We start from the raw sequence: 14,517 nt of genomic DNA, 5'->3' as shown, positions 1-14,517 counted from the left end.
GGAAGGAAAGCGGCATGATAGGCCTCTCTTTAGACTGCCTGGGACTTCTTGGCTCTGCTGGACTACAAGGGGTGGCTGAAGAGGTGGACAATGAGCTGCACAAGTCCTTTTTAGGTACCAGTAGGTCACCCAAACTCATAGCAGACCTGAGTGAGCCCAGTCTAGAGATTAGTAAGGCACAAAAATGAAGGTGGCTGACAAGTACCCACTCTCTATATCTTTACTCAATATAGTGTTTGCTCCAAGTCTTAGCATTTTTGTTAAAATTCTTTTATTAATGTGTCATTAACAGATACCAACAAGAAAATAAATCAAATAAATCAATATTTGAAAGATTTTAAAGACTCCACAGGAAGGCATTCATCTAGAAGCTCTAGAAAACTCCCCACAACGTCCCTGGACGTTCCTGAGCTCACCTGGATAGTGAGACCTGGGGCCATGACATTCAAGTCCTTCTGCAGTGCCTGCTTCAGGTTTTCATCTATTTGATCTGTTTTTGAAGCCAAGAACAAAAAATCTCATGATATTCAGTTATTTTTAATTAACAGCAAAACAAACCCAGTCAGGAGAGACCGTGATTCCAGCCTGATTCTTTCAGAGCTTTAAGCATCTTGATAAATAAAGTGTACATCAAGTATGGGTGAGGTGAGTACGAACCACTCTTTTTTTTGAGAAATTACCTATTAAGGAAGAAATATGATAGCCATTCTAAGTTCATCCCCCCAAAAATGTCTATTCAGTAAGTTCCGCTTAACTTTTGATTACTGCATTTATTGGATAACTTACACTTTCACTAGATTAATAATTATTGGCTAAAAACAGTTTTTGAGTAAAGGAAGGAACTGAGTCTTCAGCTTCTTAATGCATCCTTGTTCCTTTTATGCTCAGATTGGTCTAAACTTACAATACCCTTACCTTTCTAGGTGCTGGGATTATAAATGTGCTACCACATGTGGCCTATGTATCTTGATTCTCATAAATGCCCAAATAACTAAAAGTCTTTTCTGTTGATTACCACCTTACTATCAATTCAGACTTAAAAAAAAGAACTTAAGCCGGGCATTGGTGGCACATGCCTTTAGTCCCAGCACTCGGGAGGCAGAGGCAGGCAGATCAATGTGAGTTCGAGGCCAGCCTGGTCTACAAGAGCAAGTTCCAGAACAGCCTCCAAAGCCACAGAGAAACCCTGTTTCAAAAAAAACCAAAAAAAAAAAAAAACCCCAAAAACAAAAAAACAAAAACTTTAAAAGAGAGGCAAGTCTTTGAAACAAAGGTAAGTTAGACCATTAGGAAACTGTAACTTTACTTGATCTTACCATGGATAATTTTTAATCACCTCAATGATATCTTCACCATTACTAAAGCAACCAGTGATGTGACAATTCTGGCATTGTAGCAGTTGTCAATCATCAAAAGAAAGCAATAGGTTTAATTACATTTTATTTATTTTGTGGGTTGTTGGCTCCCTTCTTCCAGTATGTGGAGCCTGGGGATTAAACTGAGGTTTGATTGCAAGTCCTTTTACTCTCTGAGCCATCTTGTTACTACCTCAACTGGTAAACTTTGATTACCCATTCCCATACCTCAATCTGAGAAATAAACTAAGAATTCTAGGAAGGAGAGGTGAATACCGAAGGCCACAATCCCAATTCCCTGGCTAGAAGTTCATTGCCTCAAGTGAAAACTTTTACAGAAGGCCTGTTACTGTAGCCCTTTGTACTTGGAAGTTTGGATCTGGATAGGACTCCCAACACCATGCCAGAGCAGGTAAACGGTGCCACACTGTGCCTGTTTATACAAAGCAGTTTGTGCTGAACACTAGCTTTCCTTAGGAAACCTAGAAGTTTGTCATGAGGTTGGCAGAGGGTGTCTATCTGATCAAACCCCAGTGAAATTTCTAGGTGCTGAGTGGCTAAGGAGTTTGCCCAGCAGTAAACATTTGATATGTGCTTGTACCGTGTTACTAAGGGAATTAATCACATCCTGTGTGACTTCACTATGAGAGGATACTATATGTGGTTTCCTTTTGACTTTATCATTATACCTTTAACTTTTGCTAGTTTTTAATCTGTATCCTTTATGTGTAATAGTCATGGCTGTGAATAAAACTACATGCCAGGTCCTGCCTGTCCTCCTAACAAATCCTGAATCTCAACTGCATGGAAGTGCATCTTAAGAAGCACCCCTGTCTTAGTGTCTACTGTTGTGACAAAACACCATGTCCCAAAGCAACGAGGAAAGAGTTACTTCATCTCACAGACAACAGCATCACTAAGGAAGTCAAGGCAGGGCAAGAACCTGGAGGCAGTAAAAGAAGCAGAAACTACAGAAGAGCACTGTTTAGTGGCTGACTCAGTCTGCTTTTATACAGCACCCAGGACCTTGAGCCTAGGAGTGGCATCACCAATAGTGTGGGGGCATTTTCCCAATTGAGGTCCCCTTTCCCAAATGACTCTAGCTTGTGTCAAGCAAATATACAACTAACCAGCATATTCCCAAACATATACTTCTAAGCTTTAATAAATATAATGAAAACAAAATATAGCATGTGAATAAAGACTTTCTAATTCTTTTGTTTTGTTTGTTTGTCTTTTTTGGTTGAGACATGTCTCTCTTGAAACAGTCCTTGCTGTCCTGGAACTCACTCTTTAGAACAGGCTGACCTCAAACTCACAGAGCTCCACCTGCCTCTGCCTCCTTAGTACTCTACTGGGATTAAAGTTGTACGCCACCAATGCCTGGTGATTTTCTAATTCTTTATATTACAAATTATCATTTAAGTGGGGTGAGGTGGTACATGCCTTTAATCCCAGCACTTGGGAGGTGGAAGCAGATTGATCCCTGTTAAGTTTGAGGTCAGTCTGGGATATATATAAAAGACGGTATCTCAAAAAGAAAGAGACAGAGAAAAAATTATCACTAGATAAAAACAAAGTATTTTAAAGATGCTTGCTCTATTAAAATTCAGAGAAAATGCTCAAATGACCCAAGGTTTACTAACATTACAACATCAATATTTAAGTTAATAAGATTTCTAATTATTATCTACTTATATATTTAAAACAAATTAACACTTACCAAACAATTCTATGTAAACTTCTTGAAGTGTGTGGGCACTGCAAAACTGGTTCAGCTCATGGTGAATCTTATTGAAGATTAAAGTCTTGTCATAATCTGCAGTGTAGTTCCTCACAATGTCAAACACTGAAGGAGAATACAACCCATATTTGTTTTACTCAACAATGACCCAAGCATCTTCAAATTCAGCAATGAGAAAGTTAAAGTGACATGTTATCTATGAGGAAAAGTATCAACAAAATAGTGAAAACATAAATCACAACTCACAGATTTACACTTCGTGGGCTCAATTTAACATTTTCTTTTTTAAAAAAATATGTTTTTATTTAAATTAGAAACATGCATGCTTCAAATGTCAATCCCAGCTTCCTTTCCCAACTCTCCTCCCTTGCCCCTCCACCTCCCCCCAGCCCAATCCCCACACCATTCCCCAGGGAGGGTGAGGCCATCCTTGGGGGGATCTCCAGAGTCTGTCATTTCATCCAGGGCAGGACCTAGGCCCTTCCCTATGTGTCCAGGCTGAGAGAGCATCCCTCCATGTGGAATAGGCTCCCAAAGTTCATTTGTATGCCATGGTGAACACTAATCTACTATCCAAGGCCCTAGAGATTTCTGAGGCCTCCTCACTGACACTACATTCATGGAGTCTGGATCAGTCCCCAGTTGGCCTCTCAGCCATCAGTCTGGGGTTCAAGAGCTCCCCCCCCTTCCAGTCAGCTGTCTTTGTGGGTTTCACCAGCATGGTCTTGACCCCTTTGCTCATCACTCCTCCATCTCTGTCACTAGGTTCCAGGGGGTCAGTTCTGTTTAACATTTTCTTATTTTTACAACATTAACAGAAGACTTCACATTTCACACTAAGGAAAGGATTGTCAACACCAAGGAAGGAATGACACAATCAGATGTGTACTTGTGCAGCAGTGTGAAGATGAACTGAGAAACAGGAAAGTATAAGCAATTATTGCAAAGCAAAACTTTAGTCAAGACATAAAGACTGAACCAAAGAACAGCAAGAATAAAAGGAAGCTGCTGCAAATACAGACATATGTAATTTAAAACATATAAAATGTGTATAACTTTTTAAAAGGTGATTTTTACTTGACCAGACCTTCAAGCATAGTTTTAAAGGCTTACACTAAAGTCTCCAGATACCAGGGAAAGAGCTAACATTTACTAGACTTTACATCAGGTGACATAAACATTGGTGCTTAATTTACCCCACTCCCCAATTTTCCATCTTAAGAAACTAAGAACCAAAACTTTCAGAAATATCCCCAAAGGTACATACCAGAACATGTCAGAAACCTATGTTCTACCTAAAAAATACACTGCCTTCTGCATCTATTTTCACACCCAAATACTTGCTCCACTGGCCTTGGATTCTAGTCATAGTTAATGGGAACAGTTGTTGATAAGTAACTTCTAAATACAGCTTCATCATCTTCCAAATGAACTAGTGATCTAGCAGTATGCCTGTGTCTAGAGAGAGAGCCACCAACTTTGATTCTGAATTATAATCCAGTCCAGTGATTTGTAATCAGGGAGCACATAGCCATCTGTTGACATCTGTGTGTGTGTGGGGGGGGCAATCGGTTCCAAGACCCTACGGAGATACTAAAATCTATAGAAGTCTATGTCTCTTATACTAAACTGAGTAGTATCTACATATAAACTGCATATTCACCTATCTACTTCATCATGTCTAGGTGATTATACAATATCTAACACAATATAATTTACCACATAAATAGTTATTACACTGTGCAGTTTGGGGAATAATGGCAGGGGGAAAGTTCATTATATATTTAGTATAGATTCCGTTTTTCCCCTGAATATTTTTGATATGTGCTTGGTTGAAGCTATGAACCCATAAGCCACAGATATGGAAGGCTGATGAAAAAACATGAAAATAACCTCTAAAAATATCATTCAAAACCATTTGACAATAATATACTTGCAACTCTTTGCTCTGAAATCTTTCCATGATCTGTGTCTGTACAAGTGATGTGAAACTTCATGACCCTACACTTCAGTATCTGTTTTCCCCTTCCTATCATGTCTTTTCAAGTACAATGAAAACACTGTAAAGGCAGAGGCTGCCATTTCACTTTTTCAATGCTCTTGTGAAACACATGGCATTGGTTTACTTGGCATGCCAATTCATTAATAAGGATGAAGACCAGACACTCAAAACTTGCAATTAAGTTTCTTGTGTTTATGTACATGTGATACACATGGACCTCTGTGAGTGTGTACATACACACACACTCACACAGGCCACAAACCAATCTCAGGTGTCATTCTTGGTTCTCTCACTAGTTAGGCTAGACTGGCTAGCCACTGAACCTCAGGGATCTTCCTGCTTCTGCTTCAGCACTGGAATTATACATGCACAACACTATACTAATTAAGCTCTTTGGTGCTGAGGATTCAATTCAGGTCCTCATGCTTGCATACCAAGCACTTAACTGAGCCATCTCCCTCCACAGGCCTGTTCTTAAAGAACATGTATTCACTTTATCTCTGTGAGAGTTTATCTTTTACTATGAAAATGCTTTCTTAACCTTCAGACTTTCAGACTGCCTCAAGCTATGGCAATTCTCAATTAGAAAAATATTTTTCTACAATGACATATGAGTGTGACTCAAGGAAATTGAATAGTTATAGATCTTTAGGATACAAAGAAATTCTTCCTCACCATAACTGCATACAATGCCACTTACTTTTTCTGCAAACACTTGCTTTTAAAAACAGTAAATTGAGAGAGGAGTAGCTCATAAGATTACTGAAAACTAATTCTATCCATGATTTGTGACATGTTTTTACCTCTATTTCCTGGAAATATTTTCATGATTATTCTTTTCTATTCATCAGTAGTCACTGAGGTGTAAAACTTAAAAAAAAAAAAAAGTACCTTCCTGCTCCTTCCTCAGTTACAAATTCCCTGTTTATAATTGTACAAATACAGCAGATAGGTAACATACCTGCATAAGGAGCCAACATATTAACCACTTCTATTCGGTCAATATAGATCATGACCCCACCACTAAAAACAAATGAACAAAGAAAAACAGAAGAAGTATGAGCCAGAGTCACAATAAAAGCAGTAAAGTACTATTAAAAAGTTATAAATAGATGTAGGGGAGATCTTTACAATCTAACTTAAAACCTACTGAGAACTTTAATATATTAACTTAAAACATAAGAGAGTGTGGTCACTTTTAAAATGTATCTGTCCCTCTTGTAAAAGCAATACTTTAAGTCATATAAACTAGGCAATTTAAAGAATGCCTCGTAATTCACTCTCTTCACTTGATACAATTTAATGTAGTAAGTATATTCTAGCGATATCAAAGCTTTGTTTGTTTCCTTTGTTGCCCTCAGCCTTTTTTAGGGCAGCAATTCTTAGAAGTCATTAGACCAAATGCATTACTCAGGGACTTGATTCAAATCATAAATTCTATTAAAGACCTACGGACTCAGAAACTCTCATTTAGATGACATTTAACATTATAAAGAGAAGTGGAACAATTATGTCTTAAGTAATCTTTTATTGAGCATCAATTCAGAGACAAGTTCTGGGCCACATACACAAATTCAAATTCTTACAATAACTGTAATATAGGTCTTATTCCCTGACTTTAGCGAACTAAGTTTAGAGAAGCTAATCAAGGTACCAGCAGAAGGCAAGAGTTATGTGAAGTGTATACTTTCTGCTTCATTTTCCTGTCAATTAAAATAGTAACACAGGTGTAGTAATGCTAATATACAGTCAGTCTGCTAGCTCTAAAACTCCACTCTTTTCAATACCCTAAAATGGAATGCTCCCATTTGCAATTTCATCCAAGTAACTCATAGCACAAAAATCTCTGTTGCTGTCATGCCTATACAGAATTGTCTTAGCCAGGCATGGTGACATATACCTATAATCTCAGGGTTTGGGAAGCAGAGGCAGCAGGACTGTTTCTAGTTTGACACCACCTGGTTTACATACTAAGTCCCAGGCCATCCAGGGCCACATAATAAGAGTCCGTCTGACTCAAAAACAAAATAAAACAACAAGTATACACAGGTTTCTCAAGTGACTACTGCTCTAAAAACATCAGAATTAAAGAAAATAAAGGGTGATGGGTAACAAAGAAGGAAGCTTACCTTGTTCCACAAGGCACATTTTTAACTTCATCCGTTTGTAGTGTTGTCTGGAAAGGAAAAAAAAAAAATAGCTCATCAAAGCATGCATGATTTTAATCCCAGCAGAGGCAGGTGGATCTCTGTGAGTTTGAGGCCAGCCTGGTCTAGAGAGAGCTCTAGGACAGACAAGGCTGTTACACAGAGAAACCCTGTTTTGAAAAGCAAAACAAAAAACAAACAAACAAACAACAACAAAATCCTACAAAATACTGCTGATCTGGCCAGGCATAGTGTTTCATGCCTTTAATCCCAGCACTCTGGAGACAGAGGCAGGAGATCTCTGTGAATCCAAGGACAGTCTGGTCTACACAGTAAGCTCCAAGACAGTTAGGAATACAAAGACCCTGTCTCAAACAAACAAACAAACAAACAAACAAACACACCCAGTTGATCGCAGAAAAAACCCCTCTTAGAGAGCTGCCCCTAGTAAATACAAGAGAGCTCAGCCATGACTTCAGCCTCCAGCTATTGAGCTAGCCATTTCTCTACAAAGACTTGAGTACTACATGTTTTATAAGAAAGGGTGGATTCAAAATGCACTAGGAAATATTCAATATCCTATCAACTAGTAGACAGGAAAATGCTTTCTTAAATATCTTATTGCCTAGAGCTTGAGATTGCAAACTACACAGCTCACTTACAAGTGACACTATGACTAAGGAACTTTTGATTCCTGACTATTACTGTTCACAGTGATGATAAGTAACTATTTTTGCACACAAATACTTTATGAACCAAAGCCACCCTTGAACTCGACAGCAAAGTTACAGTCAATGTTTTGCTTTAGGACCTATTGCTCTCTCACATGTTCTGTTCAGTTTGCCTTTTAATGTAAGTGCCAACACCAATACTGCTTCCTCCTTAGGGAACCAATAATCTCATTATTAATTGCTTTGCCACATCACACCTTTCTTTGTATCAGAATGAACTCCGATTGTGTATGCTAAGGTTTCAAATAGGTCAGCAGTAAATTCTGGACACATTATACCTTGTTAAACATGGAAAATATGCTATTTTATGGAATGTGGTCCATGTTGCCTAAAAGTCACAATCTAGCATAAAATTCTTACAAAGAAACCTATCAGTAAGTACAAAAATAACAATATAAACTGAACTCTTAGGTATTTTTACAAGGAATGAAATACTAGTCTTAAAAGCTCTTGAGAGAGAGAAAGAGAGAGATAGCTCAACAATTAAAAGTACTTAACACTCTTTCAAAGGATCTGGGTTTAGTTTCTAGCACCCACACAGGTAGCTCACAACTGCCTGTAACTCCCATTCCAGCACATTCAATGCTTCTTCTGGCCTTTGAAGACACAACATAGTACCCAGCAAATATGTATAAATTAAAAAATAAAAACATTGAAAAGATCTCCAAAGTTAAATATTAATAGATCTAGCCAGGTGGTGTTGGCACACACCTTTAGTCCCAGCACTTGGTGGCAGAGACAGGTGGATCTCTTTGTGGTCTACAAAGAGAGTTCCAGACAGCGAAGACTGCACAAAGAAACCTTGGAAAAAACAAACAAAAAAAGAAGACAGATTTGGAAGTGGAGAAACTTAAGAGGTACATCTTAAGTTCCATTAATGTCCTATTCAAATACACACAGCAGAAGACAGCAGTGCACACCCAGAGCAGACTGGTTTGCCTGAAACAGAAGGCATTACTCAGATGAGGAGTAAATTCTGGAAAAGAACACAGTGATATTGGTTGAGGGCCCTGAATACTTGCTGAACAGTTTAAGTGCTCTCTAAGCCATGTTATATACAATCATAAAACGAACCTATCAAAAAGAACTGTCAGAGCAGGGAGTGGTCATAATCCCAGCTGTGAGGGAGACTGAGGAGGGAGGAGTGCAAGTTTCAGACTACATTGAGAAATAGCAAGGCCCAATCTGAGGAAAGAAAATACAAAAGACAAAGGCTCAGTGGTGGAGACTTGCCGAGAATGTTCAAGGCTCTGGGTTTAAACCCTACAGTTGATCTCTTAGCACTGGAGGGGAAAAGGGTGTGTTCCTTAATTCCTCTGATCATGTTACACAGTTGTTATTCAGCTTACTGAGAGGCAAGAAAACCAGCTAGGAAGCTAAACAAGTAATCTGTCTAGGATAAGTTAGCAAAGCCATGAAAATTGAAAGCTGTCAATCTTGGAGGCATAATAAAGGAAAGATGTGATCATTGGCTGAATATACAGTTGCAGCACAGAAAGAATAACATTTAATTCTTTGGTTGAGAGATTAGTGTAATGCGGCTATCAGATATAACTCTAGACAGAGTGAGGGAGAAGATTTTATTTCTTTCAAAGCATTAAATTAAGGCAATTTTCATTATTCTGTGCCAACTTTCAACAAGAAAAACTAGGAACTAAACAATAAATTTTCAATTTAATATCCTATCCTATGTGCTTCTACACACCTAATTATTTTCCCAATATGAAAGTAATATTACGGTGGCAATGTGTAATCACAGCCCTCAGGAGACTGAATTGCAAGTTTGGGTTTAGGCTGAACTAAACAGTAGACCACGTCTCAAAAAAAACACAAGAGGGGAAAGTGAATGTTTACAAAGTGTATAAAGGCTGAAGGATTTTATATAATTTCTCTAAGTACTGCTTTGTCTACGTATCTTATAGATGGAATTTCACATTCATGTATATTAGTCCTTTCAATTATCAATTCTGTTATACCTTTTGTTTAAATAGAACTGAATCTCCCAATTTGTTCCCCAAATCCCAAAACACAAATTTATGACTGTTCTTAAGAAAAGTTTCAGTTTCTTAAGGGACCGGAGAAATGGCTCAGCAGTTAAGAGCACTGGCTACTCTTTCAGAGGACCTGGGTTCAATTCCCAGCATCCACATAGCAGTTCACAACTAACTGTAACGCCAGTTCCAGAGCTTCTGACACTGTCACACAGACACACATGCAGGCAAACACCAATGAATATAAAATAAAAATAAAATAAAGTTTCTTTAAAAAGTTTTATTAATGCAATTCCTGCCTAGAATGCTACTTTTTTTTAACACAAGAAAGAACATTCTGCCAGGTGTTAGTGGCACATGCCTTTAGTCCCAGCACTCGGGAGGCAGAGGCAGGTGGATCTCTGTGAGTTCGAGGCCAGTCTGGTCTACAGAGCGAGTTCCAGGACAGCCTCCAAAACAATACAGAGAAACCCTGTCTCGAAAAACCAAAACAAAAAAAACAAAAAAAAAAATTCCTATTTTGTTACACTGACTCTAAAATTTAATTTTTAATTAATTAATAACCTAAACATGCAAATTAGAATAGTTTATGTTGAAATCTTTTTATTAATTTCACTTCATCTCTGATGGTTTATTACACATCTGCTACATACATATAATTAAAAATCTATTTACTATTTTTATCTATATCTACTTCATGTTATTGCTGCACCATACTTCTTAACAGTGAGTTTCAGGAAGGCAAAGACAGATTTTCTTGGCTTTGAACAAGACTTAAGAAGACCGTATCTGAGTCTGATGATGCTGTTGCTAACTTCCAGACGATTAAAGAGTTGCTGGGGAGCTAAGGTCAGAAGAGGAAAGAGACTGGGGTGACCTACAAAGGCTGCAGAAAGAAGAGGAGATGGTGAACACGAGTGACGGCATTAACCAAGACAAGAAGGAAGAAGAAAGCGTGGTAGGAAGTAGACATTACTAGTCACCGGGTACATTTCAGACTGACACAAAATAATATAAAAAATGTTTTTCTAGGGCAGAAGTTTTGTAACCTAACACATTTCCTTTTTCTTTTCTTTTTTTTTTCTTTTGTTTAAAACTGTATCAATTCTGGCTGGAGAGATGACTCAGTGGCTAAGAGCACTGACTGTTCTTCGAGAGGATCAGAGTTCAATTCCCAGCACCCACATGGCAGCTCACAACTGTCTGTAGGTAGCTTCAAGATCTGACACCCTCACACAGACAAGCATGCAGGCAAAACACCAATGCACATAAAGTAAAAATAATTTAAAAATGTATCAATTCATCCTATCATAGTGCTGCTTAATATATAAACTATATTATCATATATAAAATATGGTTTTAAATTTTAAAAAACCTCAAAAGTATGAATAAAATATTGGAAGCCAATCTTGGAATCTTTGTGACTAGAGAAAGACCACCATGTTTACCATGTTTCACTTCAATAGACACAAGCCCTAAAAGGGAGAGTTAGCATTCATGATTACTCTTACTTAGCAGAAAGCTGGAAATGTAAGTGATAATATTAATAACAGTGACTTTTCCTGTTTCCTGAAAAATCTGTAGCAGATGGTAGATAAAACTGAATTCAAAGGTTTATGATCTCACCGAGTTTGCAAAATTAGTTAGGGACTAATCCTATTTTGCCATCTTGTTATATCAAACTATATTTATTAACTATGTTCTGTGGCCAAGATACTTTATGCAAGAACCAGATACTTAATTCAAATATTCTAAAATGTTATCAAAGTACCATGTGCACTCAGGTTCCTCATAAATTTGTATTTAATGCACCAGGCAAAAATGTGAGCTGAGTATAAAAATTCATTCCTCCATGTTAACAGTAGCCTAGGAGCCTGCCTCTATGGAAACCAAACAGTTCTAAACCAAGTAGTCACTGATTTATATTCCTAATTGTGTTCTCAATTCTTACTTTTATTTTAACTGAAGTAACAGAAATCCTGTTAACACCATTGCACAGATGGCAGAAGTCAGTCTTGACAAGCTGCCTAATGCACACTTTTAATTCATTTCAAGGCAAGAAGGTTTGAAATCAATGCCTGTGCTAGGACAGTTGTACTCTGAACTTTCACTCCACATTAAGTAAATACCAACATTTGCTTAAGCAATAAGGAAATCCATCTCCACCCACAAGTGTGGTAACTCCTGTCACACCCGTCTATCTGGAATCCCTAGGAGTCACTCACCTGCACAGATCTGAACGTAGTAATGAAAGGCAGCATGATATGATACCCTGGTCCACTGGGGCTAGTTAGTAAGGCTCCTCCCCTGCAAAAAAGATGTTTTGGTTGACAAAACTGCAAGTAACAGAAATTCTCTTCCCAATTCTAAAATGCTATAATAAACATTCACTATTACAAATGTTACTAACCTACTAGCCTTACAACAGAGTTGCTCAATATTAACAACTGCTACTTAAAACATCCATCACATTTAAAAATGTGAAAATATATCAAAGTCAACTGCCCATATTGCACCTTGTTTCATAAGCTCTACCAACCACACCTCTGGGTCTCTAGCCCTGCTCTTGGGCCCAGATCCTCTCTGGTAGGTCTTTAGCTTTCTGACAAATACTTATAGAAAAACTCTAATGACTTTCAATTAAGGTATCTTAATTACACATGACAAGAGGCCAAGTCAAAACAATACATCTAATCACTAAGTTTAAAAAAAGAGGAAAACAAACTTCATGAGGCTATCGATTCTTTTAATATATCATTAAAATCCTGGGAACAGAGTTTCTGTATAAAGGAAACAAAACAACAGATGGAAAGATGGATGGCAGGAGGGTTGACAGCATAGGTGAGATACACATTTGTTCATCAAATCTTGGACTATATGGACTATGAAAACATCCCCTGGAAATTACGAAGAATAGGTGTTTAGGGACAAATACATAAAAAAGTCCTATTTTATACAATGAACAGCAAATTCACACACTGATCCTTGTCCTGAATGTACAAACGGGATGGGAAGTCACAATTATTTGGGGGGAGTAGTAGCTCTTTGTGGTTTCCCTGTTGGAAGGACAATGACAAACTGGATGGAAATGTGGTCCAAGCTGGCACTTCTTATGTTAGAATTCCATCTGTTAAGGCATACCACCAAAATCGTACTTTTTCTAGGACTCAGGATGGATCTAAAAGTAGAAATACCAGTTTGGGGTGGGGGTTGATGGAAATAAGCAGAAATCCACTTTTTTCTAAATAAACTACTATCCCGATTTCACTCATCAGTCTATACCAAAAGATGCAGGCGGTAGCTCATACCGAAGAGAAGCTATGTCAAGTCAACCAGACCGCAACACAGACCACACTCTTCCTCACCTTGACTTGGAAAAAGTGAGAAAGGTGGCCTGGAGATGTGATTTTTGTCTCTTGACTTTAGGGACATAACACTGTCATGGTCATTAAGATTTTGGGAGACATAATCAGATACTGGGAGGTTTTTAATGAAAAACAAAAAAACCCAGCAACTTAGGGAGAATGTCATAGTAAGGACCAGAGATCCCGAAAAGCATCTACACTGGCAAACCAAACACCTGTGCAGTTGTACGGACTACAACGAGTTAGAATCAAGTCATCTTGGTTGCAGTGACAACTTCCTTCCCTCCTAAGGAGTCTCCACCTCTGCACAAAACGAACTCGGCACCACGCTGCCCGACACCTGAAGGTGCCCGGCCAAAGGTTACTTCCCAACAAGCTGGAATGAAACCACTTCCTAGGGTTGGAAGCGCTCCCCGGACGCCGCAGAGGAGCAACTTCCAGCCTCCCCTGCGACCCTCGGACCCTCTCTGTGTGGCCCGCGGGGCGCTCACCTGTAGTACACGGCCAGGTGTCCCTCCTCGATCTTGTGGATGGAGGCGTAAAGGAGGACCACCACCAGCCCCACCGCCGCGGCCACCAGAACCCGCGCTTGAGTCATATTCATCCTTGTTCCTCCTGGGCATGGGAAGCAGAGGACCCTCAGTCCCTTGAGTGACAGGCCAGTCCCCACCCTGCGGAGAGCCCGCGTCCGGTCGCGGGCTGAGGCGGGAAGCCCCGCGCGCCGGCCCCACGCTCTCCCTCAGCCTGCGCTCCCCTCGCCAGCCCCCGCGCCGGCGGCCCGGGCTCGGCGCACGGCGTGACACCCCTTCCCCGGCTCCCCCGGCGGAAGGCTCCAACAGGGTACGGCCCTGACCTCGGGCACCCTGGGAACCGCGACCCCGCAGCCGCGCCTCACCGGTCAGTGACGCATCGCCCCCGCCCGCACGTGCAGCCGCCTCCCGGCCCCGCCAACTGCTGCCAACAGCCGGCCCCGCCCACCTTCCCGGCACTGCGGCTGCGCGGGGACGCAGGCGACGCAGCCCCCGCCCGCGACTCGTGAGACGGTGAGCGGGCGGGACAAAATTGGCCTAGGCGCATCCAGCGCGGTGCTTCCTAACACCTTGGTCGCGTGCGGTTGAAGTCGTCTGGCATTAATCCCTGAGACCGGGGCTAATTCTGGCGCTCCGGCCCGAGGACTCAACC

At 39.9% G+C, this 14,517-nt stretch overlaps 1 protein-coding gene across 2 annotated transcripts in view; it reads right to left on the bottom strand.

Annotated features, from left to right (window-relative positions):
- Window positions 1-14,269, bottom strand: part of Erlin1 (ER lipid raft associated 1) — a 41,476-nt gene extending 27,207 nt beyond the window's left edge. The window contains exons 1-7 of one of the 2 annotated variants that reach the window (XM_040744087.1): window positions 14,189-14,269; window positions 13,827-13,950; window positions 12,196-12,277; window positions 7,231-7,277; window positions 6,063-6,124; window positions 3,079-3,204; window positions 417-490 (exon numbers count right to left, since the gene is read on the bottom strand). In XM_040744087.1, coding sequence (XP_040600021.1) covers window positions 417-490; window positions 3,079-3,204; window positions 6,063-6,124; window positions 7,231-7,277; window positions 12,196-12,277; window positions 13,827-13,939 — 504 coding nt within the window. In that variant the 5' untranslated portion in view covers window positions 13,940-13,950; window positions 14,189-14,269. The remainder of the gene's footprint in view (window positions 1-416; window positions 491-3,078; window positions 3,205-6,062; window positions 6,125-7,230; window positions 7,278-12,195; window positions 12,278-13,826; window positions 13,951-14,188) is intronic. The other variant, XM_013116977.3, reaches the window with a different exon arrangement.
- Window positions 14,270-14,517: the final 248 nt, after the last annotated feature.

This window comes from Mesocricetus auratus, unplaced genomic scaffold (assembly GCF_017639785.1).
Source record: "Mesocricetus auratus isolate SY011 unplaced genomic scaffold, BCM_Maur_2.0 Super-Scaffold_4256, whole genome shotgun sequence".
Classification (NCBI taxonomy): Eukaryota; Metazoa; Chordata; class Mammalia; order Rodentia; family Cricetidae; genus Mesocricetus; species Mesocricetus auratus.
Note: the sequence above shows the minus strand (reverse complement) of the source record. Positions and strands in the feature narration are given on the sequence as shown.